The 17,824-nt window shown below is 41.9% G+C and overlaps 1 protein-coding gene across 8 annotated transcripts in view; it reads right to left on the bottom strand.

Moving 5' to 3' along the window:
- Positions 1–657: 657 nt before the first annotated feature.
- The window catches only part of atrx (ATRX chromatin remodeler), a 41,068-nt gene continuing 23,901 nt past the window's right edge, over positions 658–17,824 (bottom strand). For 6 of the 8 annotated variants that reach the window (XM_030738842.1, XM_030738840.1, XM_030738838.1 and 3 more), the window contains 7 exons: positions 17,535–17,712; positions 15,696–15,887; positions 6,364–6,513; positions 4,558–4,674; positions 3,195–3,290; positions 2,979–3,107; positions 2,097–2,321 (listed from right to left, as the gene is read on the bottom strand). In XM_030738842.1, coding sequence (XP_030594702.1) covers positions 2,097–2,321; positions 2,979–3,107; positions 3,195–3,290; positions 4,558–4,674; positions 6,364–6,513; positions 15,696–15,887; positions 17,535–17,712 — 1,087 coding nt within the window. Of the gene's footprint in view, positions 2,322–2,978; positions 3,108–3,194; positions 3,291–4,557; positions 4,675–6,363; positions 6,514–15,695; positions 15,888–17,534; positions 17,713–17,824 lie in introns of all 8 variants that reach the window. The other 2 variants (XM_030738843.1, XM_030738835.1) reach the window with 1 other exon arrangement.

The following is a 17,824-nucleotide window of genomic DNA, read 5'->3' as shown; positions in this document are numbered from 1 at the left end:
AAACACAATAAAATAGTATCAGTCATGGATTGGCCTCCCCAGAGCCCGGACCTCAATATTACTGAAGCAGTGTTTGATCATCCTGACAAAGAACAGAACAAAAGGCAGCCAAAATACAAAGAAGAGCTTCAAGAAGCCTGGAGAACGATTCCTGAAGACCAATTAAAGAAATGACAAGAAAGCTGCCTCAGAGAGTTCAGGCTGTGTATTCCCATTTATTATGTGTATTCTGTATTCCCATTTATGGTCACACGTTTCAGTACATCGCTGCACTCATTTCCCATTTTCCTAACAAAATATAAAGAAATGATGGGTGGCCCAAGATTTCTTGCACAGTACTCTACCATAGACAAATACAAGCAGCACCAATCCCCTAAACTAACACTTGGCAGGAAAGCAAATAAGTACTTTACAAAATATAATCAAAATAATTTCCTGCCTATTAGTTATGCAGTTATTTGATGTGTATTATTCCCCATCAGTCTCCACCCAATTTCACCCATCTAATAAAGGCATAAAAATGCAACAATCATCAAGGTAGAGCTAATCAGCGGGATCAAATAAGAAGCCAGCATTCCTCTTTATAAACACAGCGAGGTAAATCGGTAATAAGTATTTCAATCCCTAAAAACAAAACCACTCAAACACGTGTACCGGTTATCCTTTTGGTCACTTTATTAAATGTTATATTAAATACTTATCAAGATAATAGCAGATCAGATTCATGGCAAATCATGTTGGTGTATTTGCTAATGTAAGAACATTCTTAGACAAGGGCAAAAAACTTTCTACATGTATGAAATACACCTTGTGCAAACACAGGAGTCAATCAGAGACGGCGGGCGTCTCTCCGTGAGAAATGTTCCTCATGTTCAACAGCTACACCAGTTTAAGCATTTAGAAGCAAGAATGTGCCAAAGTAGAATACAAGTAGTCTGGGGGCCTGCCGGGTGAGACTACAGTGTCCAGGAGAGCATTTCTCACAAAGCAGAGTACACAAATCAGCCAGGTATAATAAGATTTCCAGTCTTTACTCTGTCTGTCAATCCCATCTGGAAACCAATATTTCAAACGCTGAAAGACAATTAAAAGGGTAAAGTTTGGGCCCCTGCGACACCTGGCTGAACCGGCTCTGCTCTGCGAGGCCCAGTCGCTCACCCCAGGCTCGGGATCAACACAAGTGGAACATACTGAACATAATGAACGAGACGCACGGTGCTATGCTAGACAACACGTGACAATGAGGATGATGTTACAAAAAGGTCATAGGAACTGGCAGGCAGTTTTGAACAACACAAGCATTCCGTTAGCATGTTCAGCGACAACTAATGTAAACACGTAAAAGCATAATAGAAAAGATTCTCAACAAACCTCATATCTTTACAGCTTTTTTTTTTTTTTAGGAAATTAATATAAGGCCATTATTTTTCTCAAGATATTTTGACCCCCACCCCACAATTTTCCTTGTTTTATTGGTTTTTCCCATCCTCAAAAAAAAAAAAAAAAAAAAAAGCAGGACTTGCAGCATCAATGGCTGTCTGCTTTGCTAGATAATGGTAGAGGAATCTACTGGAGTTCATCATCATGTAACGCTTTACATCATAGATTCCTGTCAACAATAGTGGTCCCACTCAGGTGTAGTTAGGTATTTAAAACTGTATAAAAAAACTGAGCTGGAAATAATAAGGAAACCCTTTTTTAAGGGGATAACAACACAATGCTTAAAAGCATTGGGGGGAAACTTTAAATACATGAAAAATTAAGATATAGAACTTGAATAACATTAAGGCGGTATATACATTTTTTTTTTCTCCTGTTGAAATTCCTAACAGACATTTCACAGAGTCATTTTACATCCTCTCAGTGAGTTACATATTAAAGCACTGAGAGTCTCTCCCACTTGAGGCTCCAGTGGACAGCAGTCCAGTCTCAAAACTACTCCACCCTCTGATTGGTGCACCAGTGTGTTTTGAGCTCTGAGGGGGTCTTGCAGTGTAGAGAACTGGGCCTCACTGGGACTGGGCCACTGGGAGCTGGACAGCTAAGTGGGGGGTGAGGGGTGGGGAGTGGGGGTGGTGAGAAAGAGTCATTTTGACCTACAGGCCCTTGGAGGGGCCAGGATTCTTGCCCATGCCCTGATGGCTGCCCAGGCCGTGGAGCTGTTGGTAAAGAGTGAGCAGGTCCATCTGACTCAGTCCGCTAGCTCCCATCATGCCGTTCTGCAGGGCCAGCTGGTTCAGATAGCTGGCCTGGTTGGCAATGGCCAGCTGCTGCTCCTGCACCTTCCTGTTGGTAATCAGCTTCTGCACGAACATCATCAGCTGCAGCACAGAGATGTTCAAAATTAGCACACAATTAACAGCTAAATAAGTCAAAGAACAATTAAAGACAAAAGAGCTATTTGATCTGTTAGGGTTAAATGACAAAATTTATATAAAGAAATGTCCTAGTTAAAACCCAAATGTACCAGAGACACCACTATATGTGACCTCTAATGTCAGCTGTTCATTAGAGGTCACATAGAGTGGTGTCTCTGAGATGCAGTCAAGGCTAAATCAGAGCTTTTAAGGGGTCAAACTGCGTCATGCTTTCGTAGACAGACAGTAAACACAGATACTAATCCCACAGTTTTTTAGCTGATGCAGGTAAACTGATCTAGCTAGCTCAGTACAATCCGCTGTGATGCAGTGAAATTGGTGCCCTTTTTTTAGGTCTTTTGACTGTTCTGAACAGCTAATCAACATGTTTCTACCTGCTTGGTCATAATATCCACAGTACAAACTAATTTATTAATGTGCAAATTATCTTGTTTAAGCACCATCAAGAAACTAATGAAATTAAATTATTACAGGTAAGACCTTCACCACGCCAATAAATCGCCACAGTATTTTTTTTTTTTTTTTAGTTTTCAGAAGGAGAAAAAAAAAACAAAACTCATTCAGCTATCAGTTCTGACTCGTATCCAGAGCAGCTCTTACCGACTGCTGCCTAGTAAGGACATCCCTGTAGATGGCTTCTCTGCGCTTAAGCTCCAGCTCCACGCTGGCCTGTCGCCCCAGAGCAACAGCTTGGACCTGGCTCTCTGTAAGCGCTGGGTTCTCTTTCCACTGTGGTGAGAGGTAACAGTCAGCAAGTTAACTACCATTAAAACATGCAGTGATTCTTGCTGGAAAACAATTTAAAAAGACACTCACGGCTCTGCTGATTATATCTTCCAGTGGCTCCCGTGATAAAGATTTCAAAGCATTTGTAGCTTCAATGACTTTCTGTCGCCCCTGGTTTATGAGCTCCTGAAGAGAGGGGGAAGAAAAAAAAAAAAAAAACAAGGCTGAGAGAAAATATGTGAAATGAGGGCAGGTGACCCTTGTGCATAATGAACACTTCAGTCAAGTATTTTATGACAAAAAAATAACCATATATTCAGCTGCCTGTTCAACAAGCCTCTCTTATCCATTTTAACAACTCCAGAATTTTAGATACTGATGGTAGTCCTGCCCTCAGCCATGATAACCTCACCCTAGTGGCACCTGAACCAGTGCTCCACCTGCTTAAGAGTGTTAAAACAGCTTGCAGCAGATCTCCACAACAGGACAAGGACCACTGTGGCCAGCTAAAGCCCAACACAGCAGAGTTGGAGTCTCTTCAACCTCGGGATCACACACTCAATGTAGAGGAGACTTAATAAATATGGAGCACTGTCACTGGAGTGATTGGTCAGCTGCTGTTGGGGAAACAAGACAGGAAGGCTCTGGGTGAGGCAGCTGACAGCAACTAAACGTCAAAACAAAAGCATAGGGATTCTCCCAAACAGATGGCAAAGTAAAACAGTTTAAAAGATGCCAGATATGTACGGTAATCTCTAAAATGTGCATCGTCAAAGGGTATCCCCTTAGTGACGAACCCATGGCGAATTATCTCCATCTGTGCAGCTCCACAGAAATTCTTTTAGCTTATTTGGTTTTTTACAGCCTGCACATTTACTGTAATGTTGACTCTCACCACTTCCAGCAAGTACCAAAAAAAAAAAAAAAAATTAGAAAGAAAGAAAAAGCTGTAACTGATTAGCGTCGCCCAGCACCAAACAGCAGACAGATAATGTTAGCGACTGTCTAACGCAGAAGTAAAAATCAAAAGTAGTCTAAATATTAGGGTTATGTTAATCAGATGGCCTGATATATGAGCACAAATAAATGCTAATCCTGCTGTGTGTGTGCTGGATGTGAAAGCAGACGATGTGTCAGCAAAAATCCCTTTTGACCTCCAAAATCCATTTATCAGAGTCTGCTGCAGAGGTCATGCGCTTTCTGCAATCACAATATCTCACATGTGATTATTAGAATTAAGACAACATATGTTATTTTATCACTGGGGGGGAAAAAAAAGTTGCTGCATATTAATAGCTGCTACCCAAACAGAGGTAGAGGTTGAGTGGCGTGGGGCAGAGTTGGGCCCAACCGCTGCTAGACTGCTGTCACAATTAGCTGTGGGGTCTGAGGAATGTGAGCCGCCATGCCACAGGGTGGGGGTGGGGTGGGGCATGTGGAGCTCATTACTTACCTCCAGCTGCGGGTTGGACATGGAGGCCAAAGCTGCCATGTTGTATGAGAAGTAGCTGGGGCTGCCCATGTCCGGCTGAGTGTATGACGTCTGGTAGTTGGTCCTCATGGACAGACCCTGAGAGATGAAAGATGAGGAAGAGACAGGGGGAGGAGGGAGAGATCATAGGCCAATTATGCAGGTGTTAAGAGCCACTGAGGGAATGATGGGAAAAACTGTAAATAATAACTGCTGCTGACAAGAGATGACAATTCGCTTTGCCTGTCAGCTTCAAGTTGCACGGTGACTGGATGAGCTCTTCATGTCATGCTGAGCTGTGTTCATGAAGCTTTCATATCATACACAAATAACTCCAAAAGCAACAAGCTGTCCTACATCAGCCTGCTCCTGTGGTATTAAAAATGTGTGTGAAAGTAGTGACCTGAAGTAAACAGTCTCGTCCCAGTAAAGGCCGGCAGGATGCCGATGTTTGTATGTAATTGAGTCTCTGCTGCAGATGGTTTTCCCGTGCCCTGTAATCTGGCCATCCGGTATGTGAGGGGTGTGTGTGTTTGGGTGTGTGTGTGTGTTGGGGGCCAGTGGGGATATTTGGACCTGGTCTGAGACAGGTGTGCAAACCTAAACAGTGCAAAACTCTCAACAAGCATGAATACACACACACACACACGCACACACGCGCCCCTCTTGAACTTCAGCAGCATCCTGCGATGCTCTGCAGCTTTCATACATTTTCACACAGATGGAAACAAAATCTAGGCTTCGTTTCCAAAATTCAGTATCTGAAATCTAAATTTATGGCATCAGCCTCGTTAAGCTTTGTCCCAAGCTGAAGTCATCCCAATGAGACCGAAGGCTCTTGGGTTCAATTTCGTTTTGGGCTCCGATCACATTCTCACTTTTTTCCATTTCCCTGAGTTGCAAATGTGATATTCATACACGCAGCTTTTTCTAGCCACCACCAGGCCAAACCTTAAGTTGTGAAGACATTAGCAGAGGTTGGGTTACGTTCCAGTTGTTTCTCCTACAAAGCAGAGCGTACAACCTCTCGCAGATGACGGCGACCATTTCTGCTTCTTTGCTGAGACAGATTGAAGTGATGGGAACGGACTTAAAATCCTTCAATTTGACCTCACTCAATCTTTTTTTTTCCCCCCTCCTCTTTACTGTGACTGGGAACCCTCTGTTCTCTTGAAAAGCAGAAGAGGCTCTAAGGGAAAATCAGCTTAAGACACAGAGGAGAGAGTGTGTTGGAAAAATAATCATTAGCGTGAATTAGAATCTAGGATTACACAGGGGGGGAAGAGGAGACCTGCTCTAGTTCAACATACACATCTCCAAATAAACCCCACTAATTGCCCCACAACAAAGTGAAGGAAGAGGAGGGGACAGGTGTGTGTGTTAGTGTGTGTGTGTGTGTGTGAGAGTGAGTGAGTGAGGGAGAGAGCGAGAGAGGATAGGAGTCCCTAAACCTCTGTAGTCTTGCAGTAAGTAGTGCCGACACTACTTAGACAGCCTCAGTGATTGTATAGCAGCTCACTAGCCTGACGGTGGGCCAAAATGACCATGAGCAAGGGGGAGCCCCTGTCATCTGCTTACTCTAGGTGATGAAAGGATTATACAGATCAACACTAACTCACGCATCTTGACAAAAGTGGGGCTCTTGCTCAGTTCACCTCACACTTTGATGTCAGTGCTTTGGAGAGTGATGGACACAAGGCCTAAGTGCTGTATGTGTAGCCCTTTGATTTTGGATCTAGTGGATGTGCCAGTATGCGTCTATATGTATGCATTTTTCACCCCGCCTACCTTTTTCTCTGCTTCATATTCAGCCCAAGCAGCCTTGCGGTCCTCCTCGCTCAAGGCTTCCTCCTCCTTGTGGTCCAGCAGGGAGTCGTGTTCATGGTAACATACAATCTGGTCCTTATTGTTCTGCAGCATCTCAGCCAGGAAGGGATCCTACATCAAGGAAAGATGAGAACAAATATGGTCACGGTGGGTTCAAAATCATCATCATTAGAGGGGAAGGAAAGATTACTCTGGAGGACTCACAGACCTCCTGAGTATTAAAGGTTCCTCTATATTCAGACCACAAGTACAAATCCTTTTTTAATTACAGAAGATTTCATGTGATGTGCAAAGAATGCAGCAAGAATATCCATGAACAGAGGTACATATTTACTGGATCAAAACAATGTGTTTCTCAATAAAAATGTTCTGTGAGCTCCAAACAGCTTTTTTTTTTTTTTTAATATCTTTTGCTTAATTGGCAGATTTTCCACATTCACTCGACTTCCAAGACATTAACTTGTTACATTCAAAACTGATTGGAGATAAAAACATGCATCATGTGCTACAGTAATTTTAACCCCCCCAAAAACACACAGTTTTTGTGCCCTTCTGCTTTTATTTAATGACTTATGATGTCCCTGAAGGGTCAATCTTCAGTCCTTGTTTAAACTCAGCAACATCATCCACCTTACTTATCATAGTTATACCAATGACACAAATTTATTCTCATTATACAAATGCAGCCTGAAAAAAAAAAAAAAAAAAAAAAGATTTCTCAAAAATTTATTTTAAGAATAACTGAGGTCATTTTATTTAGAAACAAGAAACAGACTTTTTCTCCAAATCCTGTGGTTATACCGGCAAGCAAAACATATGTGGACTGATCAAGGAGCGGCTGCTGCAACGCTACGCTTATATTTTAATCAAAGTGGCTACACCAGATCCATCTTCCATATTTCACACGAAGTGTACACGGTCGTTTTATGCAGAAATGGACCATTAAGCATTAATAGAAGAAATGACTAGCATCTGCATTTATGGTGCCAGTACCATTACCAGCTACCAGTTGGTTACACGCAGATGATGCAGCTGTTATTTTTGAGAATGGGAGTGCACACATCAAGAATGATGTCATGCGATGAAGTTTCACTTTGTTTCAGTTTGTCATGTAACTTCTGATTTTTGTCACCTGGGACTCGCAGCACAGCTGGCGTGGTCAGGTTAGAGGCATGTTTGTATGAGCGGGTCGGTATCTACATGCATTTCAGTGATTTATCAATGCAGTAGCATAAAGATTCCCACATGGCACATGAGGTGATTGCTGCAACAGCTAGGGGGAAGAAAAAAAAAAAAACATACTGAACAAACCTCTGGATCGTTTTGTTTCCTGTTTCAACTTCTTCCATTCCCATTTCAGCACTTTTTTCTGAGTTGCAGCATCTATTGTTTAGAGGTAGACTGCAGCAAACTGAGCGTGCCTCAAGTGTAAGTACAAATGGTTACAGGCTGTGCTGATGTCAAAGTTTGCATGGGCATTGTCCAAGGATTAAGCATAACAGTGGAATCAGCAACTTTCTATAGCCTGCAGTAGCCTGCAGAGGTTAACTTATGCAGGATTCATGGTACTGTGTGCGTCTTTGTGTTTCTTCTGTATTTGGTTATTCAGAGCAAAGGATTCTGGGTATGCAACTTAAGCAGATGTGCCAGCATGCAGCCCTCCAAAAACAGCGTGTTGCTCGACATGGATGACACTCTCAGATGCCAGTAGGCTAAAAAGTGGACTTGAACAGGAAAAGGTGCAATGAAATAGGAAAAAAACTGATCAAAGATTTTAAAAAATGACAAAAGCACAGCGACTGGCTGCAGTGGACACTTTTCACTGTTTTTAAAATCCGACTTCACTTCATTTATTTGTACATTATTAACTCTGGTCTTCTCCTGTGGCAGCTTGAAGGACCAACAAAAGCTCAAGAGAAAAAGTAACCCACAGTATAGTTGATTCACAGATTTTTTGACACCGCCCCCTGGTGGGGCGGACAGTAAACAGCTCCAACATGTAGACAACAGTCTTCAAAGCTGTGCATAGGCTCTGGGTCACAGCAACGCAAAACCATGTTGGTCCCTTTACCCAACTTTCACAGTGCTGTGCTGCAGCTAAAAGCTACAGATGACACAATCTCCAATAAAAGCTGAACGCTTTGTTTTGATTGTGACTCAAAGCGTCCGACAATGAAGTTAACGTGGACACTCCCCAAACAGTGTGCATACATTATTCACTTAATGAGAAGTAAGAGTTAAGGGACTACAAACCAAAGAACATGACTGTGTGGTTAAATGTGGCTTAGAAAAGTGTCAAACCTGAGTTTTAACCACTGTGAAAGAGGAACAAAAATCAACATTTTAGCACCGTAAAAAACCAAAAAGGTTACAGATGACAAACCTTTTTTCTCTACAGAACCTTGAATCTGCCTTTGTGTACAAAAGGTGCTTTATAAATAAAACCACCCTGCCTCTTCTGTAACCTAAAATGCAAAAACAGCAACATGAAATTCAGACAGGCAGATATTTCACTGAAAGCAGATTAGCATGTGTTCAAATGTCAACACAGAAAGATAAAGAAGGCCCGAAGACAAATTTCAAGACAATGTGGGAAGTTCAGTTCTGACACCAAAATAAATCGATAAACAAATGTATTTTTTTCAGCATGTGTTTTGCGGTTTCCATGGCTACACTGTTATTGAAAACAATACCTGTGAAAAATTAAAAGTTGGGCCAGGCTTCGCTCACACGAGCATGGTTTAAATTACTCTGTGCAGCATGTTTGCTTTTCTTTGTCTCAACGTAGCTTTACATTAAACTGGAACCTTGCGATCTGGAGACGTCATACAGAAGTTGCATCATTTAACTCCACACGAGCCAATTCACAGAGGGGCTCGGTCCTCCTCCCCTGCTCTACACTGTCTCGAGCTCAACAGTGACAATGGGTGAGAAGGTGCAAACAAAATTAATCAGAGATCATTAGCAATAAAGTAAAGAGAGGTAAAAATTTAAACAGAAACATTAAACTATAAAATTAAAAGACTGATTGTGAACCTTTATCAAACAGAAAAAGAGCATTGATATGTAAGAAACACCATTATTTTCAAGGCCTCCACAACTGCAGAGTTAAAAAACTAAAACTAAAAAAAAAAACAGGTGGCTGAAACAGGTAGAAGCAGACTGAGAAGACACACAGTTCCTCAGCCGCACACACCACAGCCTCCAACACTTGGATCCTGATCCCGATTGTGCTCCTCATTGACATGTGTTTATGTTTCCCAGCCATCACACTCAATCAGGACAAAACCAGGCCACCCCTGAACAACCAGACATTTTAGAGCGGCGGCACAGGCAGCGATTCAACTGCTGCTTTACTCTCTAATTAGGACATAAAAGCACAGAAGAGCCAGTTGGTCTGACTCGGATAAAAGGCACCCATCATGGTTTGTTCTGCCAAAATAAGTCAGCATGAGGTCAAATAAAGGTCACAATCAAGGCCAGCACTTAGAGCCGTGCACACTGCATCCCAACAGCAGTATTTTACTGATTTTAAACACCAAACTGAATTTAGTGGTAAAAACAGATCCAGTGGTTACTCTGGACCAGTTCACCGACAAAAAAAACTAATAAATCCAAAAGCTTTGTGACTCGCCTGCTGACTTGTCTGGAGGAGAGAGATAGCAACAGGTACAAAGTTTCCAACAACTGCTAACAGCTTCATATCAGTAATTAAAATGAAAGAAAAATCAACGATCCGGTTCCTCCCCTCAAAAGAAATATTATAAAAACGTTAAAGAGAAAACACAATTTTGAATTTCTTTGTGTTTGCTGTTTTTACTGTATAGGTGATTTCTAGAGGGAAAAAGCTGCCATCTGAGCATGTAGAAAATGTGTGGTGTTTTTATTCAAATGCATGAAAGGGGAGCATTTTTGACCGCTGCCTGAGTAACGGGTCAGTGGAGCTGCAGGTCAAATGACAGTACAGAGGCTCCCACTGGAACATAGTGCATTCTGGGATACCCAAGTAATCCCTACCAGCAATGGCTCCGGGGTGGTCCGGTCCATCTCCCATCCTAATCCTAGTGCTGTGTGTGTGCGTGTATCCTGAGGCGGCCTTAATGACTGTAGGTAACTTGACCTACCCTATTGTCATCCGTATGGAGCTGCATGGGGAAGACTATCACTTTACTGCAGGGGGGAAGAGAGAAGCCAAAAGACGCCGGGTGGGCAGATGCTCAGAGAAGCCGGAATCAGCCAACTCAACTCCATTTGAATGTTTTTGCCTTTTTGAAAAAAAAAATAATAATACGGGGGAGACATTTGGTGTACGTTTGCACAGATAAAGCATTGGAGATAGCACGTAATGCTTGCAGGCAATCTCGAGACTTTCTTCAGTTTAGAAAAAAGATCTCAAACAACTCCATCTTAAGAAGATTCTGATAATCATCTGTTTCAAATCCAAGCAGCACTTTAGTGCAGGAAGAGCAAAACAAACTGAAAACGCTTTGCTTCAATTAACATGCAAACCAGTACCTCTATAAAAACTGGTCTACCTCACAAACAAGGCTTCCACTAAGGCCCCGTTTCCACAATGCCGTTTCCACTGGAAACGGTGTCGTTTTGATGCGTTTCAGCCTTCCGTTTACACGACAGCGTTTCAGAAACGATCTGTGTTTACACGATGACACGTGAAACGATGAAAACGATGTAGTTCCCATGCCAGGCCACAAGTTGGCGTTGGTTTTCTCTTTGCAAAGCTTGTTTACGCAAGACGCGCATGCGTGGAGTGACACAGTAGGAAGCGCGGTAAACTGTTCATTACTTACAAAACGGCCAATGTGAGAGGTTTTGTGTGGACTGATGATGAGGTTGGATCGCTGGTGCACACAACGCTGAATTACAAAATGGTAAAAACACAAGAAAAGCATAAGAAGCACTCGAGAATCCACGAGTACGGTTTATCAATTTGCGCATGCGTGCAAAACTGTGGCCGTCGCAAACATAGTGCGCATGTGCGAGTCACCCATTTTCAAATCACCCCGGTTTCACGCATTTACACGAGAACGCAAGCCGGTGTGTTTCTGAAACTCTCCAATCTGGACCCCATTTCCGAAACACATCGTTTTCACTCCGTTGTCATGTAAACAGAAGGCCGAAATGCATCAAAACGACGCCGTTTTCATTTTGAAACTGTGTTGTGTAAACGGGGCCTAAATCTACCAATGTATGAAAACCTTCCCATTTTTCCCCTCAATAGAACAAGACATGCCCCCTTTAAACCAAATTCTTGTGCATGTATAAAAATAGCTCTCCTGCCAACAGTTCATTAATGATGTAAAGGAGTTTTCAAACGCCGCAGCCTCACACATCACAAAGATGAAAACTTGGGAGTCAATATAAGTGGGCCTCATGTACACTTTACTACTTGGCACAAGAGCCAACCTGTACTGTTACCAACAGCTTTTAGGTCGCGCTTAACTGTAAAAAGGTATGACGCCATTAAAGAGCTGTCTGCACAACAGGCAGGATTTTTTTGGCCACGTTATCAAATACATTCTGAACCTGAGAACATTTTCAACCATGTCAGCTCAACTTCCCACATCCTAAACGATTAATGTGTTAACAATGAGGTTTATATTATTTCTGTCACTGCCACAATTATAAACTTCCACTAAGCCATAAAATAGCAGGAATGAACGAAAGACCTAAAAGTAGATTTAACATATTAAAAAAAAAAAGAAAGAAAGAAAGAAAAAAAGGAGAGTTTGAACACATTGGCATGGCTGCGTGTGTGTGCCAGAAACTGCTTTTGACACACAGGTGCATCAACCATAGCAACCAAGGGGCCTAAAGCACCAGGAATGTGGATGTCTGAGATATCTGTACTGCCTAAACACTCAATCCAGTCAAAACTCTCTCTCCACCAGCTGCACGCCAATGATACACAACTCTACTGGCCTGTTCTAAACAGTTTCTTGGAAGACATGCACTCGGCCCTTGTGCCTGACATCAGGAGGCCAACCCTGCCCTTAAAACCATGTTGTCTTTACACCCTCTGGGGTCTGAACACAAGTCAACGGGTTTATCTAGCTGTCAGTCAATTAACAAAGAAACAAAAATCACGCATTTCATAAAAGGCTAAAAAAGACAACAAACATGCCACATTCCAATAAAAACAAGCCTCAGCTAGCAGCACTGGAAGTGGGTGGGGGGTGGGTGGCAGTAGTTCTGCAACGGCTTGCAACAAGAGACAGCCAGCTGGAGCTGAGGGTTGATTGAGGGGGGAGATGAGAATATGAAAAATAGGAGTCAGTCTCTGAACAAGCTTGAGGTGAGAAACAGGCGGGAGAGAATGTGAGAGACGAGAGGAGGCAGAGTGCTGCTCTTTTCAGATTCAGTCACTGGCTATAAAGTCTAGCTTCAGTCAGAATAAAGATGCCAATGCACTTCAACCAAACAGCGTGCAGGTTAGTCAAACAGGTTCGGTCTCGAAGTCTAGACCACGTCAACTTTGTGCCACTTCACGCAGTAAGCTGTGCAATCATTAAAAATCAAGTGCAACTATGACTGACTGATCAGTCTCAAATGAGTCACTTTACTACAAGCCTATTTTGGTAGAGGAACATTCTGCCCATTGATTAGCAATGCAACTTCAATGCCACACTAAAAACAAAATGTATGATTTCCTGTACATACACCTACTCTAAAGCAACCATACAAAGATAGAGTCATCACAGAAAAGATAAACAAGTCAGTGTCTCTAAAGGCAGTCCCAGCCAACCAAAATACAGCAACAGAGGTCTGATGATGCCTCTTGCTTTTTCCCCACCTGCAACCACTTAATTTCTTGCTGTAACTATAATTAGTGCTCTCTCCACATCCAATACAAGCTCGTGCATGTTTTCTGAAAGCAGACAAAAAACATTTTGGGAAGTAAAAGAAACCGTTTACCCAAGGAGAGACAGGACTGAGGGCAGGTAATTTACAACAGCAGCATCACAAAAAAAAAAAAAAAAACCCAAAAAACTCCTGTAAACTACTGATCATTCATGTAATGCTTAAAGAGTATTTAAGGGAGATTTTTCTCTTTAAAGTCAAAGTAACTTCCTACCCCTAATGAGACAAGCATGGTGTGCTTTATAGCTCCAGTCTGCTCCTGTGTATACTGTAGTTTGACTGCAGCCTGCCCACAGCCTTTCAGCGTTCCTGACAGAGCCTAATGACCACTGTAGCCATGACCTGCTGAGAGCACGCCAGCCGGACCGAGAGCATTCAATGCAGTGAGCACATCTGCAGAAAATGCTGGAGACCTGTATAAAAATTGTTCAAAGACTACCAGCATAACTTAGAGTACAAGTGGTAGCATGTTAGATGGAAGTGTGTGATGAACAGGAAGTAGACAAGAGTGTCTCAGAGTAATGGGTGGAGAGTAAAAATCTCATGTCTGGACTGCAAGGACCTTCTTTGTCATTAGCGGGAAGTGCGCCTGCTTCCTTTGTCTCCAATTAGTTTTTCTGAAGACCAGAGAGACATCTTTAAGAGAGGGGTTTAAATAATGACCCTTCATCATGCAAGGGGAGGCCAGAGGGAGAAAAAAGAAAAACAACTTTACTCAGATCGCTTTGAACATTTGGAGGCAGAATGGCGAGTCATAGCAACAGATGGTCACAAAGATGGCAGAGAAAATAAATGGTGTGGATGGAAGAGAGAGTGGGAACATGAGTAAGAAGATTGGGGGGAGAAAAGTGCAACTAAAGGTACGGTATGAGGGTATGCGGTAAGGGCAGCTAAAATGACAGCTAAATCTGTAGTGCCTTTTCCCCCCAATAAAGTTTTAGAGAGGCCAAAAAAAAAAACAAAAAAAACGAGCCTGTCTGTGACCCAAGTTTCAAAGCAATACATATTCAGTGGGTGAAAAAAAAAACAAAAACCCTGCACTTTGCAGTGTGAAGAAATGGGGAGAGAAAGTACAAACTCTCTTTCTGTATGGAGTTTTGTTGGCTGAAAATGATGGAGGGTGTCTGACTCATCTTCACATCATTCCAGATGGCAAATTCCTTCCATAATACTGCAGTCCTGCTGCCACATCATAGTTAACCCCTTGGCCAAAACAGGTCGGCTTTATAAGAGCTTGTCAGCTTCTCCGTCTTTAATACCATGTCATATAAATGTCACTGGGCTCATTAAAGATCATACACATCTAACAGGCCGCAGCTCAATGAACACATCTTTCCTCTTCAGATCTCCAACTGTTCTCTGCTGCGCTCTAAGTAGGCTACTCTGGGTTTAGGGAAATATGGATGGTGGGAGAAATTATATCAGCTGCTCACTGAGGGGGATTCACACAGTACTCCTACCTGTTAATACTGTTAAGGGAACACTAAGTGCAAAATTTTCTATCAGTGTCAATATAATAACAGATTTTCCATAAAGGTGAACTGGAAGGCCTTTTGTCCAATGAAAGGGCAAACAAGCTGTATATACAGTTTTTTTTTTTTTTTTTTTAAATCCTTTCTGTTTACAAGTTTCTGCAGAGTGACCCAGGTCAAACCAAAACAAAGAGGTAAAACCACTTAAGAAACAGATCTGAATAAACCCAGAGAGTTCAAAAAAGGAATGAGGGGGAAAGAAGGAGTAATTCAAAGATCAACAGAGAAGTAAAAAGCAGCAAGGAATGAATGAAAAAAAAGAGGAGTGCAGGTTTATAGCAGGGCAGCAGGAGTGTTGCAATGGGAAGACTATTTAGTAAATAGCAGTAAACAGACAGATCTGTGCAGCTGTGCTGGGCTGGATGGCCCATGTAAGGGCTGTGTTGTTATTAAACCCCAGGGGGCCTAAATAGTGACACTGCACCTGCATTAGGAAGAGAAGAGGCGAGGGCAGGATTATGAAAGGAAACAAGAAGAAAAAGAAAGATCCCAGAAAGGCTAAGCAGGATACAAGCTGGCATTGGGTTTAAATAACAGTTTATCACTGAAGTGCAAAACTTCAAAAGGAAGAACAAGCTACTCGCTGCAAGTATGGAAAAACAAGCTTGGCATTTATAATAGTATCCTGTGCCATGTTTGCTGAAGGGGGGGAGAAAAAAAAAAAAAAAAAAGACTATTTTACTACTGTTAATAGGTTTCAGCCTGCTTTTCAGCATTTCCTTTAAGGATCGGTCTAAAGAAAAACATGAATTCTCAGTCAGTGATTCATCAAAGCCCAATTACATGTCTGATTTATAGTCAATTTAACTTCTAAAAAGACACTTAGCTCAGTACTGAAGCCCATCGTCTTGATCTGAATGCACACAGTATATGAATGTTCACCTTAGGGAGCACGGGCGTGGCTTTCTTGCTCTTCTTCTCGGAGGGATCGTCCAGCAAGTCCGGCTCAAAGGTGTAGAGTTCAGCCAGCTCGTTCATTGTAAAGTGCCTCTCAATCTGCTGCTGGTCCACAACCCGGAATGACAGGGACTGTTTGGTTACCTGCCGTTCATAAATCTTCTCCTCCATTGTGCCCTAAAATAGTAGAATGAAAGAAGAACAGACAACTAGAGGTTTGCTTGAATGTCAAATGACCTATGAATCAGAAGTCTATCAGTATTATAGGGACATCACACCCACCTATACTGGTTTATTACAGATGCATCAATAGATGATTTAGCAAGAGTTGAGAGTAGTAATTATACTACACTTTAGTGAGTTTATCATCAATCCACATTTTCCTACTGAGGAGAAATAATCTTGGGCAGAAAAAAAAAGACAAGACTTAAGACGTCCTCACTATGAACTACTGTTACTATTGATATTTGATATGTCCAATATGACAGTTTAACAGAATATATTGCAGAAGAGATGCTTGGGTCATCACTAGTTTGCCCAACAGAGTGAATCCAACTCTACTGTTTGCAGTACTCTCACAGGTAGAGTAGCATCACAGCTTAGCACAAAGTGGGGTAGTTATTTGGCATTAGAGTCTGATTTATTGGCAGGCCAATATCAGCTATTTGCTCTGGTATCAGCATTTTATAACCGTCGATAAACAAAAATGGAAAAAAGTAAAGAGGAAATGGGAGAAACACCCTTCAACCATGTTGTGAATGTTGATGTTGTAAAGGTTGTCCACCAGAGGGCACTCAGCAACTTCCCTGCTGGCCACAAATAAATAGCTGATCCGAGCAGAGTTTGGCAGAACATAAACAAGTAAACAAATAACTACACATAACAAATGTAATGGAAATCTGTTTCATATGTCTGAAAGAAAAAAAAGAAGGCTGATATATTGGGGGGGGGGGGAAATTCAGCAGATATGTGTAGTAGTGCATGTAGTATGTAGCAGACTGAAAGGTAAGCACCATCTTGCAACCATCTTACACTCAGGTCACACTAGCTTTAGCTATCACGGGGCTGACTCTGACTCAGGCAGAGGTCTCTCATATTTCACCAAAATTCACATGTAAAATGGTCAGAGTGAAACCAAAACTCAAAGAGTGAGTGTCCCCCATTCCCTATCAAGTATTGGGAACAGATTTGTTGCTGCTTTTAAATAAACAAACAAAAAAAAAAGGTTGGTAAATGGGTAAGAAAAGTGACCACGGTGATAACAAAGAGGGGGTGATCTGTATGTGATAATCAGGCACATGGACTAAGCTGGTAGTCTAATATTTGTGTGTAATGTTACTGACTCACAGCACTGAATCTAGGTATTAAGATTCAATACTGTGTGCAATCAAACCCCCAACTTCCCAAACCATCATTTACTCTCCCATGACAAATGTTGCTTCCTGCATCAGGCACTTAACTAGCCATGTAACTACTCCCAGCCAATCAATACTGACCAACTGGCTGGTACTCCTGATCAATGCTAGACCTTTTTTTTTTTTTTTTTTTAACTATTAAAATTGATAATGGCTCCAAAAGTTCAATAGCAGCTCAGCTCTAGCTGAATGAGCATGCTGGCCCAATTCTCAATTGTTGACACTATGGGTATCAAACGAGTTGTTATACTTTAATGCGGACTTTAAAGGCTTCCTTGTTTTGCTGGTAAATGTTTTTAAGTCACAACTTATACAAAGCATCTTGCGTTTATTTGTTTATGGACATGAAACACACATTATTAGAGGTTACTTTAAAAAAAAAAAATATCAATTTCTAATTAAAGTTCACCTGAGCAAGGAACCTGTAGACGTAGACAGTCTTAACCTGCCCAAAGCGGTACACCCTGAAGATACTCTGAATGTCGTAGGATGGGTTCCAGGAGGCGTCAAAGATGATGACCCGATTTGCTGCCACCAGGTTGATGCCAAGTGACCCAGCTCTTGTTGAAATGAGAAACAAACGACCTCTGTGTATGAAAAAAGGGAAAGAAGCATCAGTGAGCATTATCTAACTCATGATTGTATCCTGTATGACTTGCAATCATTTTGCTTTGAGATGTACAGCGAAAGCTTAAAATC

This window comes from Archocentrus centrarchus, chromosome 10, assembly GCF_007364275.1.
Source record: "Archocentrus centrarchus isolate MPI-CPG fArcCen1 chromosome 10, fArcCen1, whole genome shotgun sequence".
In the NCBI taxonomy this organism is placed as follows: domain Eukaryota; kingdom Metazoa; phylum Chordata; class Actinopteri; order Cichliformes; family Cichlidae; genus Archocentrus; species Archocentrus centrarchus.
This window is presented reverse-complemented; position numbering and strand designations above follow the sequence as displayed.